This window comes from Phalacrocorax carbo, chromosome 1 (assembly GCF_963921805.1).
Source record: "Phalacrocorax carbo chromosome 1, bPhaCar2.1, whole genome shotgun sequence".
Taxonomy (NCBI): domain Eukaryota; kingdom Metazoa; phylum Chordata; class Aves; order Suliformes; family Phalacrocoracidae; genus Phalacrocorax; species Phalacrocorax carbo.
In genome coordinates, this window is record NC_087513.1 from 53,963,907 (window position 1) to 53,983,628 (window position 19,722).

General features: G+C 46.5%; 1 protein-coding gene across 2 annotated transcripts in view; it reads left to right on the forward strand.

Moving 5' to 3' along the window:
- Positions 1-19,511, forward strand: part of MGP (matrix Gla protein) — a 73,051-nt gene extending 53,540 nt beyond the window's left edge. For both annotated transcript variants that reach the window (XM_064452196.1, XM_009502626.2), the window contains 5 exons: positions 12,724-12,765; positions 16,042-16,188; positions 16,973-17,008; positions 18,184-18,259; positions 19,136-19,511. In XM_064452196.1, coding sequence (XP_064308266.1) covers positions 16,128-16,188; positions 16,973-17,008; positions 18,184-18,259; positions 19,136-19,274 — 312 coding nt within the window. In that variant the 5' untranslated portion in view covers positions 12,724-12,765; positions 16,042-16,127 and the 3' untranslated portion in view covers positions 19,275-19,511. Of the gene's footprint in view, positions 1-12,723; positions 12,766-16,041; positions 16,189-16,972; positions 17,009-18,183; positions 18,260-19,135 lie in introns of those variants that run through there.
- Positions 19,512-19,722: the final 211 nt, after the last annotated feature.

The window sequence follows — 19,722 nt, forward strand, 5'->3', positions numbered from 1 at the left end:
AGGAACACTCTTAGTGGAAAAAACGGCAAAGCCACAGATGCACATTGGAGAAGAAAGTACTTGTTCTCCCCTTTGAATTTCTCCCTTCTCTGCTAATGTACCTACAAATCCAGGCAGGCAAGCTAGTCCCATGAACTGCAAAGCAGCACATTTTTGCTGGTTAGAGGAAAGGCCCATAGATAATTGCCTCCCTGCCTGCACCAGGCCTCAATATATGACAGCTGTGCAGAGTTACCTTCTGTATCATGGCTGCAGCCAGCACTGTGTCCTCCTCCCCATGTGCTTACCAGGGCTCAAGCCTTTGGATCCTCCATGCACCACAGCATCCCCTGGAGCCCCCCACATCCTGTCAATGTACAGGGTGAAAAGCCAGACCCATCCCCTTTCCAGCCTAAACTTATGGGCTGTGTGTGCACTCCAGGTTTCTCCCTATCCCTGTGTTATGAGTATTATATACCCTTTGTGTCTCCCACCTCTCTCTCTTCCTAGGACAGAGTCCACATTTCATCATCTTGTTAGGGGCTTTGTGTGACTCCATGCCACCCATGTAATGTGGCTTGTATAATGCCTACAATCACCAGCATTATTTCTTACCTTTTATCTAGCTGCTGAGGTGTTGGTAGTATTGCTATCTGTAACTTTCTCGACAGGACTGGAATAGCAGGTCATTGCTTCCACAGGTACCAGAAGACATTATTAGCATTGCTACAGTCCACTTCTGGTTCCTTGACACCTGGGCAACTACAAAGAAATGTCAAGTCCCTGGGTCTGCTGATCAGCTATCAGGGGAGTAGGATAGGATCTTGCAGTTTTCCTGGTTTTTGTTCTGTTGCTATTAATCACTGGAATCAATGGAATAATCACCCCAAGAAAAACTCTTCATCTGTTTTCTTATCCACTGAATAATACAGGGCTGTATGCCCAAAAGATTGTGTTTTGAAATGTAGACATGATATTTTCAGTATAAATCTGTTGTGTTCTGAGTGTTCTTCGGCATTTTGGAATTCAATGTGGGTGTTGACCCTAGGCTAGCTATTTCGTGACTTCCCATTGTAATCAAGACTTTATTTTCCTTGGCCAATTATTTCTGTTCTTTGGCTGAGAAACAGAGGAGACAGGCAGTAACTTAGCCCAGACTGCTGAGGAAGCCTGTGGGCAGAGCTGGAGAGAGAACCTAGATCTCCTGAGCCTTAGCCACATGGCCATACTTTCTCTTCACCCTCCATCTCCCTGTGACTCCCAATGGCTGATTTTTTAAGTTGAAATGGCAGTTTTTCACCATGAATCAAAGGCTTCCTTGTCTGATTGCTCTGGTTTGATGCAGCAGAAGCTGAACAGTTCTGGATCACTGCTTTCTCTCTCTGTTTCTCCCTCCTTGCCAGTGAGAGCTTTTCTTCTGGTCTGACTGCCTTATGCTTGTGGAGGCCAATGAGGAATGTGCTCCCTTGCCATGTGGCTTTCCCAATGCAGTTGCAGTGCGCTCTCATATCCCTGGGCACCCTGGATTTCAGATCCCGTTCTGTAGCAATGTTTTCAGGCTTTCTCCCCCATTGAGATTCTGGCAGTAAAGAAAATATGTTATTAAGAAGATATCTTTGAATATTAAATATTTAAATGTTATTTTAAATAATTAATAATTATTTAAGTATTATTTTAAATATTTTCTTATGAAGATATCTGTGGATATTAAAGAAGATCTATGGCAGGTTAGAGGAAAATGTGAATGAGTCCTTGCTTAGTATATTTTAGTTTTGGCAAGACAGTAGCATTGCAGAAAGGAAGGGATTGTTAAAGTGCAAGGTAAATAGATTATGGCTGTTTCTGATACTATAACTGAGGTAGCAATGCTTGTATCAAAAGATCAACCATCTTTAAATGGTCATCAATCTTCTTTTCACATATCTGTTGTGTCATCCAGGAGTCTGGATGCTGAAGCAGTTAATGGTCTTCATCTGCTTCCATCTTGCAGTTCCCTAGCATGGTAATAGCACATTTTTGATGTCTCTCCTGTGACCTGGTAACTCACTGCCGCTGCACAGAGATGCAAAGCACTTTGGAAAGGTGCAATCCTCCCACAGAGAAGCAGGCAGGAGTAAGGTGACATAGGAATCATTCCACTGGGGTTGTCCTTGGTATCCCAAACTAGGGTCTCTTCTTTCTGCTTGCTGTCTGTTCAGCAGCATGGAGACTTTCAAAGATACAAAACACTCCACATGGCTCCTCTCAGACTCCAGGATAGGGCTGGCTCTAACTGCACCCTCCTCCTCCCTGATAGCTCTCAGTTTCTGTGCAAGTGATAGGCCCTCTGACCCTTGCTATGATTTTATTTCACTTTTTGTCCACCCCATGTTCTGGAGGCAACTCTGTCTCAAGCATAACCCTGCTGCTCCCAAGGGAAGGTGCCTGCCACATTGCAGGTGCCCCAGGCACTCCCTTTTAAAAAAGAACAAATGTCTCCCACAAAGGGAGAACAAAGAGAACCCACTGGGCACCATCCATCAGAGTGGAGATGAAGCAAGACTTCAGCAACACAAACGAATGGATTAGCTGCCTTGCCCCAGGGGTCCTGTTCACCCAAAGGTTTCTGTTTGGTCTCTGAGTCCTGCAACTGGTATTTCAGCTGGCAGGTCTGGCTCTGTGATCTAGGACAATAAAAAGCTCCTTCTTTTAATAATAAAGATAACTGTATTCAGGACATTTAGAACTTGAGAAACTGCCTTACCAGCATTTCACATGATAGGACGGGATTATTTCTGTGGCTGTTCCTATGGAAATGAGGTGGTTTGTGTGTCCGCTTGTCCTGTTCCCTCTTCCAAATGCTCAAACACACCTGACAGCAGGGCAGTGGTCTCTAAGGTATTATGATGGTACTGGTTTTGTGAGACTAGGTGTTGGGCAGAAGAGGAAAGTCCAAAAAGCTGCATCGTAGCTTTGTTATGCCAGAGGTACTGTGGTCCTGCTCACAACGTGCCCTCACATCCTTGCTGGGACCCTCAACCCCTGCAAGATGAGCTGCTTGGAAGCTGCTCCTTGCTCACTGCCTTGAATGGCACCGGTGTGCTCCAACTCACCTCTGTGCCCCCTTCTTAAAAATCCAGGCAGGAGTGTTTACTTTGATTTGGGCTGGGGTTAGCTGAACGTCTGTCCTTGATCTGGGAATCCATTGAGTGTGCAAACCCAAAGCCCCTGAAGTGGTTGGCTTCTTTTTCTAGCCGTGATGGTCAGCCAAAGGCTTGGTGCTGGTTTATTTATGTTTAATATATTAAATCTGTCTCTGCAGATTTCTCTGTGACAGACAGACGTGCCGTGGACAGGTGGTGTGTGTGGGAGGGAGCTCTGTTTCTGGGCAAGCACCCTCCTCCTCTCCTTCTCCCCCAGCTCCTCCACCCACGTAATGAATTCCCAGGGAGCCAGTTCCCCAGGTCACTGACAAAAGCTGCAAAAGCTCCCACTAACAGCAAGGAGGAGGGGGCAGGAGGAATGACAAAATTATCTGCCCCAAAATGCTCCCAGAGAGTAGAGACGCCAGGGTCCTGAGATGGGCCCCAGGGTATCAAGACCTCAGTTTGCTTCCTCGTTGATTATGCAGATGCTCTTGGCAACTGCTTTGCTCTGCCATTTGGGCTTGGTTGTGCATGCCCTGCCCCTCTCTCCAGCAGCTGGGGCCCCTCTCTGCGAGGTTCTCCTGGCATGGCACCCTCCTGATGACTCTTCCCCAGGGCTGAAAGGAGCCTGGAGCAGGTGGGAGGTGGCAATGCCATATCTGTGGCAGAGGGGACAGACGGCCTGGAGAAGGGGACAGGGCTGGTGCCATGGTGTGTCCCACTGGCCCTGTGGGGCAAGGATGGAGAGGAAGCAGAGTGGGATGGGGGGAGCTGAGGCTGGCTGCAGACTGTTTTATAGCAGCTGTTCTTCAGACCCATGGCTGGAGCATGGTGGGCAGGTGCAGAGTGAGGAGCCTTCTCCTGCCTGGGGCTGCTGCTCCCATGTTATGCTGCATCTCCCTGCAGTGTTGGGAGCCCAGACCTGGAGCCAGCACCAGTTGTAGGCTCAACTTCACCATGACCATCAGCAACCCTAAAGACAGAAAAGCTGGAGGTACACCCTGGGTGTCCCTCTGCCTTTTGATTCAGTTTCTGGACAACAATGCAGATCAGGTGAAAGCATGCTCAGGAGGACACATAGACATGCAGCTATTGTGGGAGAAGCTGGGGTGCTTGAGTGAGCACTGAGGGAGGGTACAGGGGACCAGCGATGTGACAGGCAGGGCAGGACCCATAATGCCCTACAGATGAAGGCAGGTCATGGGCCCATCCACTCTGCAGGCTGGGTGAGCTGGTCCCTGTGGCGGGCATTAGTATCCTTGTCTTGTCCAGAGCTGCTGATCTGGATCTTCACCCTGTTTTATATTTGCTGTAAACACAAGGTCACTGCTGGATCTGTCCTTCCACCCTGGAAATGCAGCTGGCCTTAGCCTGGGGAATAGCCCTGCTGGGTGTAGCCCTCGGTGTCCTGCTTGCAGCTCCGTTCCCTCTGGTACTTTGGAGACCCTGACATGGGGATTTAACTGGATTAACTAGCTAGTTAACTGGAATCCATGTCTTCTGCTACCTGTTCAGGACCACAAGGATATTTTGTTACTTCATTTCTGTTTAGCAACTTAATTTTCCAACAAAATCAAAGCCTGCTGAAATCGAGTGGAGTTCAGACACATACGTGTGAGTTAGTTTATGATGGTCATCCCAACCTGGTGGCTGTCCAGAAACTCCCTGTGACCTTTCCCCTTGTCTCCTGAGCCACTTTTCTCCACTGCAACTGCTGGACATCAGCTTGGGTGGTGGGGTTTCATGTCACTGTAGGAGCAGCTGCAGGATAGCAGCACAGAAGAAACCATTCCTGGGGCCCAGTGGCGTTTTAGGGAGATCACACAATTCAGTGTACTGCAGGAATTAAGGACAGCAGCCACTGGGCAGGCAGGGATGGGCAGGAAACAGCCTTAGCAGCAAGCCAGCAGGACTCTCTTTCTCAGGAGCAGCTTAAGGTCAGCTTTGTGCCTCAGTGCTAAGTATTGCATGAAGGAGGCAGAAGAAACCTGGCCAAAACAATCTTGGGTGATTGCTTTCAGGCAGGAGAGAAGGAACTAAAGCCAAACTCTCAGCTGTCATTCCAGCCTTGCAGATCTCTCTCTTCAGTGACTGTACAGAGCTCCTCATAACACTCCTGCTGCTGTTTTACTGATGGTGCCCCTCTCTGAAAATGTAAACCCACTGTGATAAGTTATTTTCTTATGTTCTTACTATCTCAAGATCTCCCCAGCTAAGGTATAATGACAGCAGGTTACTGTTTAGCAGCCCAGTGTCTGCAATAGCTGGTGGGGATCAGGAACAGGTTATCATTAGACTGATAGGGCAGAGAGGGCCAGAGAGATTAGATAATGCAGAAGACCTCCAGGGCCTGAAAAAGAGGGTGAACTTAACATCTGAGCCTTTGGGATGCCTGTGTTATCATCTGTCATCATCAAGCCCCAGGCTTGGGAAGGCCAGGCAGTGATAAGGGGTCCTTGGCTCAGAAGAGGAAGGTGCTTCTGCCAGACAGGCCTTTTCTCCTGTGAAGGGGTGAGGACAGGCACGTAACCACACGTCTCTCCCTTCTGGGGCTTGTACAGCAGTTGGCACAAATGGGACCTTACTCCTAACCAGGTCCCTGTGGGACTATAATGAAATGACTGTCCTGTAATGAGATGACTCCTCCTGCCCTTACTGGAGTTAGTTGTTCATTTCAGGTATACACTCAGGTCTCAAAATAGACAAGGGTCTTTTTAGGAGCTACTGAGTATGTTTTATTTATTGGGTAGTATTGGTATTTTATTTATTGGGTCCTCCAGCAGGTTCACTAATGAAATGATCACCAAGAAAGACAAGCACCTACCTCAGAGCTGAAGTGACAGACAGAGGGTTGGTCAAATAGCATGGGGGAAGGCTTGTTCTACAAATGTGTATAGGTGTTTGGGAAATAATATATGCACAGCACAGATTCTCATACAACATCTGCTTTAGGAAAATGTCTGGTATTAAACAACGTCCTCATTAATCTTAGGCTTAGCCAGCCAGCCGGGTTGTAAATGCTTGTGTACCCAACATGTGACTCATGCAGCATATTTTGCTGATAAATGTACAGCAACATTTTCCAGTGCAGGCATAGCTGTAGGTGGGAGACAGGGAGAAAAGAAATCCCAAATAATACACCCGAATTGTGCCAGAAAGTGTTGCAAACAGATCCTATTACTAGAACAGAGGGGAAAAAACATCAATTAAAGCCCAGGAAGGACAAAAGTGCCTTTGTTGGCAAGAGTCTAAAGAAAGGTCCTGCTGTGGAAAAAGATCTATGCAACTTCTAGGACTGATATATGCTATAAGTTATTTGTGTGATTTTATGTGATTTTTGGCATCTGTACTGAGTCTTAAAATGCCATCTTTTATCATGTATGGAGAGAAAAAAGGGCAGATAGTGTCCGCAGAGCAGACCCCAGCCAAAGTTGACCAAGCCAAGTGAGGGAAGATGTTGAATCCAAGAATGTCACCTCATGCCTACAGCACTGGAGCTTTGCTCTTTTGCTTTTGCATCTGTCCCAGGTTTCCTCCCAGTGACTGGCTAAAAGGACCATGAGCCAAAGTGGAATGAGCTCTGAAAGAAGGTTCTTACAAAACACAGACCATGGCCAAAGCTGCAGAATGATGTGAGATGGCTTTAGATGAAGACTTTTCCATACTCAGGGCATCATAAAAAGTCTTCACGTTACCATTTGATACTTCATTTTGTAGCAAATATTGTCGCAATATTGGAGTAACAAAGGTCAATGTGAGACACTATAGAAAGGGAAGGTTATTTTATTTTAAGCCACGTTGATTCCACTCACTCAGACTAACACTCTCATAACCACATATTCACAAGCACCAAGATGCATTTGTTCACGCTATTTGGTTTTCTTGCAATCACATAGAAGATTCAAAGCACAGGCACTGGAGTCCTCACCATGCCTCCTGGGTCTCTTTTAGTGTAACCACCATATGCTCATTTTAGGTGCATCTTTTGCATCCTTCAGGAGCTGGCAGTGACTGTGGTCTTTTGTCTCTCCGTCTTTTCCCACCTCTGAATATCATTAGGTCTCATTGTCTTTTGTCCCCTCATCTAGGTATCTGATAGCTCAATCTTGTTATTTATCTTAGCACCATCATCTCAGTGGTTTGAATTTTTACTTCTATTAAGTCTTAGGTGTATGCTCTGTCCCTTGTTTTAGGGCATATCTTGTTTAAAACTGTGCTTTGTTTTCCCCAGTCTGGATGTCCGGAGGATCTGTGTGTCAGTATGCTGGGATCTTATTGATCTGCTAATCTAGGTGCCATCATTTTCTTCCCAGTGCTTCCACACCCAGACCTCTCCTTTGTTCTCCGTTTATACTATTCTTATTGTTTCTTTTATAATTTAAAGGAAATTATGACCACTAATGACAAAGACAGCCCTGGTAAAGTGGTGACTTCTGGAGTCCTGTGCCATTTTAGGGAGAAGAAAAAACTAATTGAAAAGTGATAAAAATTGATCTATCTTTCCTTCTGCTTTTAAAATTCTTTCCTGCTTTATAAGAACATGAAATTACTTGATAAAAATAATCAGTTGTCAAATTTAATACAAATAAACAATAACTATGTATCCAAAGAGCATATAATTAGTGTGTGAAGTTCATTACTAAGGAAGGTCATCAAGTCAAATTACTTGGATAGCATGCGATGTTAGGAACATTAATATAATTTGTAGTTATGCACAGGAAGATAAGAGTAATCAGATTTCATGCTTCAAGGAATAAGAATGTCTTTCTTCTCACCACAAACAGCATTTCACAATTGGCTGGGTATGGTGCATTTCCCTCTACCTCCTAGCCTTCCTTTGAACTCTATCAGATACTGACAACAGAGGCCAAGAACAGGGGCTTGGTGTGCCACAGAAAAAGTTATTTACTTACTAAAGACAAAAATTGTGATACTATAGATAATGAGCCTGAGATAGAACAAAGAAGCACACTCTGTTTTTATAGTCAGAGTTCAAACTTTTTGCTTGCTCAGTTTTTCATAGATTACTTGAAGTACAAACAATTCTAGTTTCTTATATGGATTATTTAATCCCTACAGAGGAGCCTCTGCCAATTTTTTCAACATACAAATAATATTAACATTACCCTCTCTTCCTTCCTTCCCAGACAGCAAGAGAAATAGGTTGATCAGTGTATGTGGATGTGTGTGGGTGGGAGGTGATGAAGCCAAAGGAAGCATTAGAGTTAGCTCTTAGCCGTGAATGCTTTGATTACTTTATTCAGTGAATTAAATAACCTTGGTCTGGCTTCTGTGAAATTTTAGTCTACTGTGCTCATGAGCTTCCTGTTACTAGTAATCTTTTTTCATTGTTTCAGCCAAACACAGCTGTTCTGGGAAGTCCTGGCCAAACAGAGAGAGTCAGTCTTTAAGGTAAATCAGTGATATCCCATTGAGAGTGCTGAGTATTGGAGTTGAAGACTTGAGCCAGGCCAACTTTTTGCAGAATGCAGAAATGGAGAGCAATGAGTTCCCATTGAACTGTACTGCTGACCCCAAATGCTGCTGTATTTACACTCAGACTGAAATTTTTTCCAGGACACTGGGCTTCATTTTGAAGCCTGATGGATTACAAGGAGTGACTTCGAGGATCACAACTCCATAGACTGTGTCAGTGAGGTTGTATCTGTCTACTAATCTCTGAATAGCAATAGTTAAAAGGTTTTCCACCAGCAACAGAACAGAGTTGCTAAAAATAAACCCCAATATACCAACCAACTAGCCAAACAAACCCCAAAGCTGACCAATTACAGACTTCTGTTTATTGTAGTGGCTAATGCAGACACAGGCCCACATTCTGTAGGATACTGCCAGTGGAAGAAGAATTATCCTCCCACCCTCTGGATTTGGTCAGGGAGGCAGGATCTGGGCCTTTTCATGGTGTTTAATTTCAGTCTTTCTTCTTGGCACTGGGATACTGAGCAAGCAGTTGTCCCAGAGTCCAGAGTGATACCCCTCAGGTTGAACATGTAGGTGTGCTCCATATCCATGGGCAGGAGAAAGTCACTGGAAGTCATCATGTAGGTTGGAAAGGGGGGTTTCTGAAATGCATCTTGGCCCAAAACATTAGAGGAAGCATGAAAGAGTATAGCTGTGAGCTGTCATGGGAACCTTCCTCCCCAGCAGGAGACTGACACTACCTGTAAGCTTCAGACTGTGATTGCTACAATACTGCTAAGACTATACATAGATTCATTTTGTAAGAAGTTTCAATTAGAACCAATACTTATTTTCACACTAGAAACTTTTATTTTTGCACAAAACTGTAGTGCTGGGGGCAGAATTCTTCTCTGGAAAGGTGGTAATAGATTTCAAAGATATGTGTTCAAATATTTTTTTGGTAAAAACCCTCACTTATTTGTTATACAATTACTCTTTTCTCCCCACCCCACCACTGAAATGGAAATGAATCATTTCAGTTATTTTGAAAAAAAAAAAAATTGTTTCATTGCTGTGAAACTAGATTTCTCCTGTTTATGTTCTTCCCCTTTCTTTTAATCTTTGGAACTTTTAAAATCTGGTTTTGAAATGTTTAAATCTGTGTTTTTCTGAGGTTGAACTAGCTTTTGAACTAGTTTTAGGGTTAATTTTGGGTAGCTGAGTAAGTTTGCTGCCAGAGCTAACACACGTTTAGATATGTATATCAAGTTCTTTAAATGTCTGAAATGTGCTCCGTTTATTTTTATTTCTTAGTCTTTTGACTGGCTCCTGTGTTTAAAAAACATCTCCCTTTCTAAAGCTTAGTGTCAGTATGCTAGTTTTCAGCACGATTTATTCCATGAGGTTGTTGACTTTAATTATATTGTGGATACTCAGACACTGTTACTTAATGGCTCAATTATAGTTGCTTCTTGGATCAGTTCCTAGGTATTACTTAGGACTAAATGAAAAAATAAAAATAAAGTCTTGTTTTCTCATGTGCTGTAGAACTAGTTGTTCCAAAAAGTACTTGTTTATCATGTTGAGAAATCAATTCCTAAGCCATAGACCATGTGGTGGTTGACTAAGTTACATCCTGAAACACAGGAGCAAGCTTGGAAAGGGCTGTCCAGATCGGTGAGCCCAGTTACTTGACACTCTGGGCAACCTAGGTTTGGAAACCCTGCTCTGTTGCAGAGTTGATAGGGTTTGTTCCCTTGCTGCAGTGCTCAACGGCTCTGCTGAAGCCTACTTGGCATGAGCTGGGGACTTGGTGAAGGGTACATGGATGTGGATTATGGGCCTAAAGACACGGAGGCTGGAATTGGGACTTTTAATCATGAGAGCTGTGGGCTCTGAAACAGCCCCTGGAGGAGTACTGGAAACAAAACATAATTGCTAGTCCATTGTCCTGCTGAAATAGCCTTGTGGACAACACAGGGAATGCAAAGCTTGGTGACTCCCACAGGCTATGGTGAAAAGGCCTGTCACTTTGTGGGTGACCGCAACTCACCTCACCTTGTTAGTCCTCATCTACACCACTTCCCACAGGCATTCTTCTTCTAGGAACATGGGTGACCTGGGCCATACGGAGGACTCCTGCTGAGGTCTTACTGGTATCTTACCCAGTGGCACTAACAGGTGCCCATCTCTGCTGGCACATTCTCAGTAGACATCTCAGAATCAGTCTTCTGTGATCACCTTTATGATGGCTGGTTCATAGTTGTTCCTTTTGTTCCCTGTTTACTTCCAGTTTATGAGATTTTAATTTACAGTAGGATTCTTACTGCTAGTCCCCATGGAAGACTTTGCCTTTGCGCTATTGCGTATTACCCTGTTTCTGTTACTCTAGCTTTCAAAGTCATCCTTTTCCTCTTGTATGAGCTCTCAGGCCTCCTTTCCACTGATGCTGCTTACTTGCTTTGTGTTATCAACAAACATCCTCAACAAGTTTTCCCTTTCTAAGCCCATCCGTAACAGAAGTATTCAGTAAAACTAGTCCCCAGAGAAACTGAATTAGTAATTTCTCAACAGTTCTCCTTTCCACTGCTCAAGCTTCTGCCCCTTTTGTGTGGTTCCTTACCATCTCACAATTTTGGCTTTAATGTCCATTTTCTCCAACTTAACTAAAAACTTGCCAGATGGCACTGGGGCCAAAGCTTTTCCAATATCAACATAGATGGGAATGACTAGATCTTCTGGTGGTAGAAGAGGGCAAGAAATGTCCTCCTCTTTGCACTGCTTTTCAAAGGTGACTTATGACTATGTGCCCTATACCTTCAGGACAGCTCAAAGTTGCTGTTCTGAGGCTCTGAGGGCCAAGAGCTGCTTGTACAAGGACACATGTAACATGGTACCTTGTTGCCACAGGTAGGTCTGAACTTTCCCCAAACTCATTGAGCACTGTAGGAGCTAAAGATCCCACACTTGGGCAGGAGCCCCTCGCTGTTCTTTGGGAACCAGGCAAAAGTACATAGATCAAAAATGCATGTGTTAGCTGTAAGGTGACAAGGTGACCTATAAAAGTGCAGTGAATCCCACCTCTATCCCAATCATTTGGTTGTGTTTTAACTCCATGGTTATGCTATCATTTTTGTTTTGCAGCCAAGGCTGTAAGTCAGGCCACACTGGATCTTTTCCTGGACCAGACAAGCCACACTCACCAGCTGTTTGCTTAGTGAATAGGTGTGATGGATTTTCTTCCTTAACCTCCTGAGCCACTGATTCTGCAGCTGGTCATCCCTTCCATCTCACCTCTGCTGAGCTCAATCCTTCAGGCTGTGCCTACCCTTACTTAAGGACTGGACTGCCAGCACCCATGCTGAGCACACACCAGGTGTGAATCTCTGCTGAGCAAGGGAGCACTGCTGCAGGTTGCTACTTGCATGGGTTCAGCATCTCAGTGTGGTGCATCTGTGTTCTTAGCTCGGGTGCAGACAGGGCCAGATACCCAATCATTCAGTCCAGCATGCACATGTCCTGGGTCATCTGACATGTCCAGCACTGTTGTGGTTCTGGTGTGAGCAGTGAGGGTGCACCTCAGGGGCTTGTGTTTGTGTAAGCCAGCTCTTTGCCTCATAGGGTTTGTCACCTTTGAACATTTCAAATCTGCCTCCAAAAGTAGACACCTTTGTTATGTGAGTTTTCAGTCTGACATTAGCCTGCCATTGCGGGGGGGGGGGGGGGGGGGGGCAGTTGGGCATTTGCAAAAGGAACATGAAAGGAGATGGGAGAAGACTCCTGGCCTCCTGGTCCCTGTGGAAGAACAGGTACCCTGGCCAGCAGCTCAGCTCTGGTTAGAGCACACTGGGGAAGGAGTGGGTAGAAGAGCAGGGGGGTTTGCTACAAAAAGGGAGTCTGGAGCTTGTCCTCAGACCTCTGCCCACTCACTGCTCCTGGGCACAGAAAGGCAGCCTGGATGTGGCTGTGCCCCCACTAGGCCCTGGTGTCTGCCCTGGCTCTCTCCTCTCCTCTCCCTCTTGGCTCAGTTCCTTGAGGTCGTTGGTTTCCTGGCTGTGGGCAGAAGGTGTTTTCGACAGAGAAGGTAGTAGCTTGGGGGTGGATCGAGAATAGGAGACAGAAGAAGGGAGGAGTCACTGATCAATGCTAATAAATAAAAGGCCCCCCTTCAGTCAGGGTCCAGGACGCTGGGAGAGCTGCCCCTCAGACAAGAGCTCCAGGCTGGTGGGAAAGCGACGGCTTAGTGAGTATGCTTTTCCTGGACAGCTGCTCATTTTTAATGCCTTGCTGGTGCTTTACAGCTGCAAAATGTCAGGAGTGGCTGCTACAGCATGCGTAACATTGTGATTCTCCACTCAAGCAGGACACAGGTCAGAGGGCTGCTTTTCTGATATCCCCTTTATTTGGGGGACTGCAGAGATTTCCCTGGCATTGCCAGGCAATTTGTCTTAGCTCCTCTTTCTGTATTTCTAACCAGTGCATGCTGCTAGAAAGCAGGGGGATTGGGCTCACTGTGCTGGTGTGTTACCTTTGGGGCAGCCCACTGATGCTGGGGCAGAGAGATGTGTGCTGGAGAAATATGGAGTGCAGGGAGAGTAGAAAGGAGGTGTACTTTTGCAAGGGAAAGTGTTCCCCGAAGGAGATTTGTTAGTATAGGGCTGTGTATTCATCCCTTGGAAAATGCATTGCCCCTGTGGCGAAAACTTAATCATTTGGGTTAAAGTGGTGTTTGTGGCTCTTCTCCTGTGGTTGATGGCAGAGGATGTTCCAGGCATTCTGGGATCAGAGTCCTCTGAAATGGCAGCAGAGTTTTCCAGGGACCAGAATGCTCTGCCCTGAGCGAAGACAGATAAATAAAGAGGGTTTGGCTGGAGAGTATGTTGGTGTTTCTCACTGTGCAGCCTCATCTTCATTCCAAAGTACTCCCAGCATCTTCCTCTCTGTGTCCCACTGCTTTCCTGCTGGGCTGTCTCCTCCAGCCTCTCCCTCAAGCCTCCTTTTCTTGGCAGCTCTCATGAGCTCCCAGAGTGTACAAGACATTCAGGAAACATATAAAATCTACATTAAAACTAACTCAAAAACTGTGGGCTCTAGGAATGCAAACAATCCCAGAGCAGAGAATTCCATTAAAGAGACTGGGGTAGCAGGGCATGGAGGAACAGTAGAAAAGTCTTATAGCAGACTTCAATGTCTATAGCAGACTTCTAGATTTTGCCCCAGCACAACCTATTTCTCCTCCTCATAGAACCATAGAATCATTTAGGTTGGAAAAGACCCTTCAGATCATTGTGTCCAACCGTAAAACCTAGCACTGCCAAGTCCACTGTCCCTAAACCACGTCCCTAAGCGCCACGTCTGCTCATCTTCTAAATACCTCTAGGGGCGCTGACTCAACCGCCTCTCTGGGCGGCCTGTTCCAGGGCTTGATAACCCTTCTGGTGAAGAACCTTTTCCTAACACCCAATCTAAACCTCCCCTGGCGCAACTTGAGGCCGTTTCCTCTCGTCCTGTCACTTGCTACTTGGGAAAAGAGAGCGACACCCACCTCGCTACACCCTCCCGTCAGGCAGTTGTACAGAGCGATAAGGTCTCCGTTCAGCCCTCTGTGCTCCGGACTAAACAACCCCACTTCCCTCAGTCCCTCCTCAGAGGACTTGTTCTCTACACCCTTCACCAGCTTCCTTGCTCTTCTTTGGACGCGCTCCAGCACCTCAATGGCTTTCTTGCTGTGAGGGGCCCAAAAGGCAACACAGTGCTCGAGCTGCGGCCTCACCACCTTGCCGAGTACAAAGGGACAGTCACTCCCCTAGTCCTGCTGGCCACACTGTTTCCAAGACAAGCCCGGATGCTCTTGGTCTTCTTGGCCACCTGGGCGCACTGCCCGCTCATATCTCAGGCTGAGCACTGAACAGGCAGGACGTGAACAGCATGGGGGGCACTGATGGTACAGGACTGAGCTGCTCTCCACATGGGGTGGGATAATGGGGAGGAAGAGCAATTCTTTCTCTTTGGTTTATAAGTTGAAGGCCCTGCGCAGTTTCTCTCCCAGAGAACACAGACTTCAGGCAAGGGCCATGAGTTTGGCATTGAAAGGGTAAGAGTAATCTTGTTCCACTGAAATTTCACTCCCCACTGGGGAAGTGTTAGGCTCTGGCTAGCTGTCCCTGTAGTTCTTGGCTATGTCACCTGCAGTGTGGCTCCCCAGGATGGCCTCTGCAGGTGATAGCAGTGACAACACGACACTGGCTTGGGGACAATGGTCTGCACCCTGTCAGTGAGAAATCCTGATGCTTGCATGTATAAATGGACAAAACAGGTGGTCACTACGGCTTGGATCAGACATAAGAATGGTTTCTGTACCCTAAGCTCATCTCCAGGCAGTGTTCATGGTCCCAGCCCCACCACTGCCATGGGAGAGGGCTGGCAGGCACTGGGTACCCACCTTCGCTCCCTGTCTTGCCTCTAGCACACCATTCCCCTTTGCTTTTCAGCCAGTAGGGGTAGCCATCTCTGTAACTCCTTCTTTCTTCTTTCACTCCCTTGTACTGTACCACAGAGATGAAGAAGGGAACACCCCATCTTTTGTCCATCACTACTGTCCATGACATTGGTCCCAGGCAAGCTCTTTGGGTGCTAGAATGTGAGGTAATGCTCCCAGAGGCTGCTGGTCTGGAGATTCAACCTAGCTGAAAAGCCTAGCATTGACTGACATCTGACCTTGATGCCCAGTGGGGCAAGGACTGCTAGTGCTAGACCAGAGAGGCAGCAATCCTGAGAGATATGGTTGCCTCTCCCTTCACCAAGTGTTGTCCCTTGGCCTAGAAGAGCAGTGTAGGGTCAGGACCACAGTGAGGACCTGCAGAGATAGAGTTCTGGGTGCTGCTGTCATCTCAGTGCAAAAATCATAATCCCTCCAGCAGAAGGGACTCTTCTAGGTTGCTGCTTGTCACTCCTGGAACAGTAAGTAGGAGAGGGAAAGGGGCAGTAGGGTTGGATTCCTCCTCTGATGACTGGCAGGCTGGAACTACAGTGGGGGCCAGCTGGAGGGAGGGGGGCTGAGTGGGGGGTAGAGTGTTTGAAGCCTCATCCTCCACATGTCGGTTGGCAAAGCTGACAGAACAGTCTGTGCTGGGTGTATCCAGACAGAAGATGGCGAGGGCAAAGAGGGCAGATCAGAGGAAAAATTAGAAAGGCAAACATTTACATTAGGGATCAGCACACACCTCTCCCTCTGGGCCCAGGCAGCCCCTGAAATTCCTTCCACTTGCACAGGCCAGATTTCTGAGTGTGGAGCGCTAGTGACATGTTTTTCTGTGAATTATAGCCCCCAGCCCTGAACTGGGAGAGGAAGGCGGCATGCACCCTCATTCCCGAAACCTGATTCAATCTGTAATAGAGGATGTTTTGTAATGGCTCCATAAAAAGTGTGTAACAGCCAGCCGTTGCCTTTCCCAGGCTCTTTCATGGGCCCCCTCCTGGCTCTGTTTTCATAACAAGCATTCCACTGCTAATTTTGCAGGTGGCCCAGGATCTCCAGCTGCCCTCAGTGGGAAGAGAGCAAGACACAGTGAGAGAGACAGAGAGATTCCTCCCTGCACTGGCACAATGCGCACTCTCATCATCCTTATGCTCCTGGCTGTCTTGGTGATGGCTGCTACTTGCTCTGGTAGGTGACCTTTTTTACTTGATAGAGTGATAACTCCAAACCTGCAGACATCTTTGGGTCTGTTCAGATGGTTTTTATTCAACTCTGTGTCTTCTTTCCCCTTAACTTGATCTCTTGCCTGCTTCTCTGCCCTTGCATCAGACTGTCCTAGCCCTGCTCCAGAGCTGTCATCTTCAGTCATTGTGATTTGTGGTCCAGGATGCTTCAACCCCTTCCCCTCTGTTCCAGCTCACTTCACAGGCTGCTCCTCTTTCTGCCCCTCTATTGTCTGGACTACGATAAGAGTTCTTATTCTTAATTTTCCCTTATTAATGGGGAGATTTCCCTTTCTCCTTTTGTAATATCAGCCCCCTTTTCCTGCCAGGCACACAGTTCCATACTGAAGGAATTAAGATGTTGTTTCATACAAGAGTCAAGCACATCTCACTGGGCTTATCCATTCCCTAAGCACACATGCAGGCTTTGAAGGTCAGCAGATATCTTATCCACTGTCATGTCAGGAACATGAAGGTGAGGAACAATCACACACAGGAAGACTAAGCGCAAGCTTTGAAGTCCTGGCTAAGACACCAGGTTGCATCTTTCTAAACTCCTGAACACCCTAAACTCCTCATATAAATGCTAGGTCACACCACTGATCCCTTTCTCTTCCTTTTAAACAGGTGCCTTAAAACCTGGCTTCTCTGATTTCTCTGTGCATGTTCTATTGATCTGTGGCGTGTGAAAGACTGTGAATCCCATCAGTACAGTGTCTTACCACATATTTTACTCTTTCTTTCCCCAGAGTCCCATGAGAGCATGGAATCCCATGAGTATCTCAGTAAGAGACTGCTTTACTATTTTATTGAATTTGAAGTGTGCTATAGACATCTCCAAGACCATTTCCTTGTACTTTACTGTGGAGATTAAATAGGCAGAACCGCTCAGCCCAGGGAAATTAAATTTACTGGCTGATGGAGTTGCAGGATGAATAGGAAGAGAGTTTTAAAAAGACTTCACATGTTTGGGCACAAGTTCATACCAATTTGTTTTGCAAAGAATATAATGAGAATTGGAAAACAAAGAATCATGAACTTAGATCCCTGCTGCATCCACCTAAAACAGGTTAAGTGACACTAGAAAAGAATGTTGCTCAAAAAGCTCTGTGATGAGCACAGGAAGATGTACTGCAGAAGCCAGTGCAGTCACTGCAGACATGATTTGTACTTCCCCAAGGACAGGGAGACCCTTACTCCCAGCACCTTGGAAGAAGCAGGTGGGATGTGTGGGCAGGAGGGATCTCTGGTCTGGAAGAGAAAGTTAGCGTCACAGGAGAAGCATGAAAGTGTGGAGAACCTCACCATTGTACAAGCAATAACCTGGAGAGGTTAGAGAACAGATGGTTTGAAACTAAAAAGAAATTAGACCATGTGGGAGAAGGACTTCACTAAACAGCTGGTCAGAAGCACAAAGGGACATGTGGAAGCCGATGCCAAAAACATCCACAGACTCCTGAATTCTGCAATAGGACTGTGATGTTTATCAAACACCTCAGTTCAAAACTACCCCACAGACTGCTTAGTGACTGCCTTACCTTGGAGGCAGATAGACTTACTCAGGCCCTTCCTTTTTTAACCTATAATTTCATGAATCTACTAATTCTACTGAGCATGCCTAGAGCTCCCATGGTCTGCGCAGTTCAGCACCTACCTCTTGACCAAGCTCCACTCACTCAGAGGGATTGTGGTAGCAAAACCGCAGTAGCTTTACCCCGGGTGACTTGAGTAACAGCAGAGCTAGAGCAGCATGTGCACTTCCATACAGGCTGCACAAGCTGGAGGGAGAACCTGTGCACAAACCAGTGGGGTGGACAGCAGGGAATATTAAAAGGTTCTGGGTTTTACTGTTCCTGGGAGGGCGGACAAGGAGGCTGTTATAAATGTGGAAGCTAGCGTTTGTTGAAATCTGGCCTTGAAAAAGTGTCCATCTACTCTGAACAACCCCTTGCCTTCTCAGATCCCTTCATCAACAGGCAAAGGGCCAATGACTTCATACAACCTGACACGAGACTAGAAGATATCTTTCAAGACAGGTATGTCATGGCCTCAGGATACTGAGGATGGGAGTTGGGAGAGGTCTATTTTTGCCAGGCACAGGCTGGTAGCAGGGGAGGAAGCCTTGGTGGCTTCTGAGAAGCCTCGGCCTCCCTCTCAGTTAAGTCCCCAACCCTGGGACAGGCCAGAACTCAACAGAGAGCGAGTCCTTGCATTTAAGGACATGTCATGTGCTGGGAGGGCTCTACTTAATTTTTCTGAAGGAAATACCAACAGAAGGAGAGGGAATCTGTGTGGGATGGCCAGAAAGGAATCTCAGTCTGAGATCTTGTTCTAGGCCTCAGCTTTTACGCAGATTTTGCATGACCTTTTGTAAATCACAGGGCCATCTGGGGGACTCCTTGCATCATCTATAAAAAGCAGATACAGGCAGTTTCATGCCTCATGCAGGGCTTGTGAAAATAAAGGCTGAGCACAGAAATCATCTCCTAGTGAGGTGTCAAGGCAAACCTTCTCCTCAGTACCAGGTGGTCCCTTTGCAGGATGTTTCAGGTCTTTGTTCCATGCCTGGCTTTGGGGAAGAGCAAAAGAGATGAAGGCAGCAGGCTGGGGGGGCTGTGGAGGAAGGACTCTTCCTCAGGCTGAAGTAGGAGCCATCACCATCTCCCTTTCCCTACCACTCTGCTTAGCCCTGAAATAAAAATTTACCTGGGGAGGCAAAACACTCCTGTTGTAGTCACATCACTTCCCTGAGTGTGGTAAACACAGAAGCTGGTATGCTAACATCTTGGTAGCTGGGTGATGGAATCTGGTGATGGACCCTTAATCCTTGTGGGGGATTGTGGGGCAGGAAAGGGCTGTAGACAGATATTTAAGATGGCAGCACTTACCACTCATGTCTTCTACTTTTGCAGGATCAGGAAGCGTATTAAGACGCACCAGGAACGTCAGAGGGAGATCTGTGAGGACTACCGCCCCTGTGAAAACTATGCCTTTCAGCATGGCTATGCTGCTGCTTACAGGCACTATTTTGGGAAGAGGAGAACTAAGTAAAGGATGACCTGTCCCCACCCTGGGGCCTGGAGCCCGGGGTATCCTCCCAAAAAATGCAATGGCTCTGAAACATATTCAGTTGCTTGTGTCCATGTATGTTATCCTGCCTGCTGCTTCTCTCCCATGTAGCTATGGATTCCTACACTGTTAATTAGCGCTGAGCTGATGTAGCAGAGATCAGAGAGAGTTCAGGATGTGGGTGTTAACTGCACAATAAATTGCTGATTTGATACTATCTTCTCATGAGTCACAGTATTTTGGTGGGGGTGTGTGTGTGCGCAATTTTCCGTTAATAAGCTGAATTTATCATAGAATCTGGTGCGGATTATGGAAAAAAGTCACTACCTTGCAATCACACAAGTTTGAAAGGATCTACAGTGGTTTTGTTCCAGGGTCTACAAGTGGCTTCTTTTAGAGGTCGCTGGCAAATTTCTGTTCCCAGTCTTAA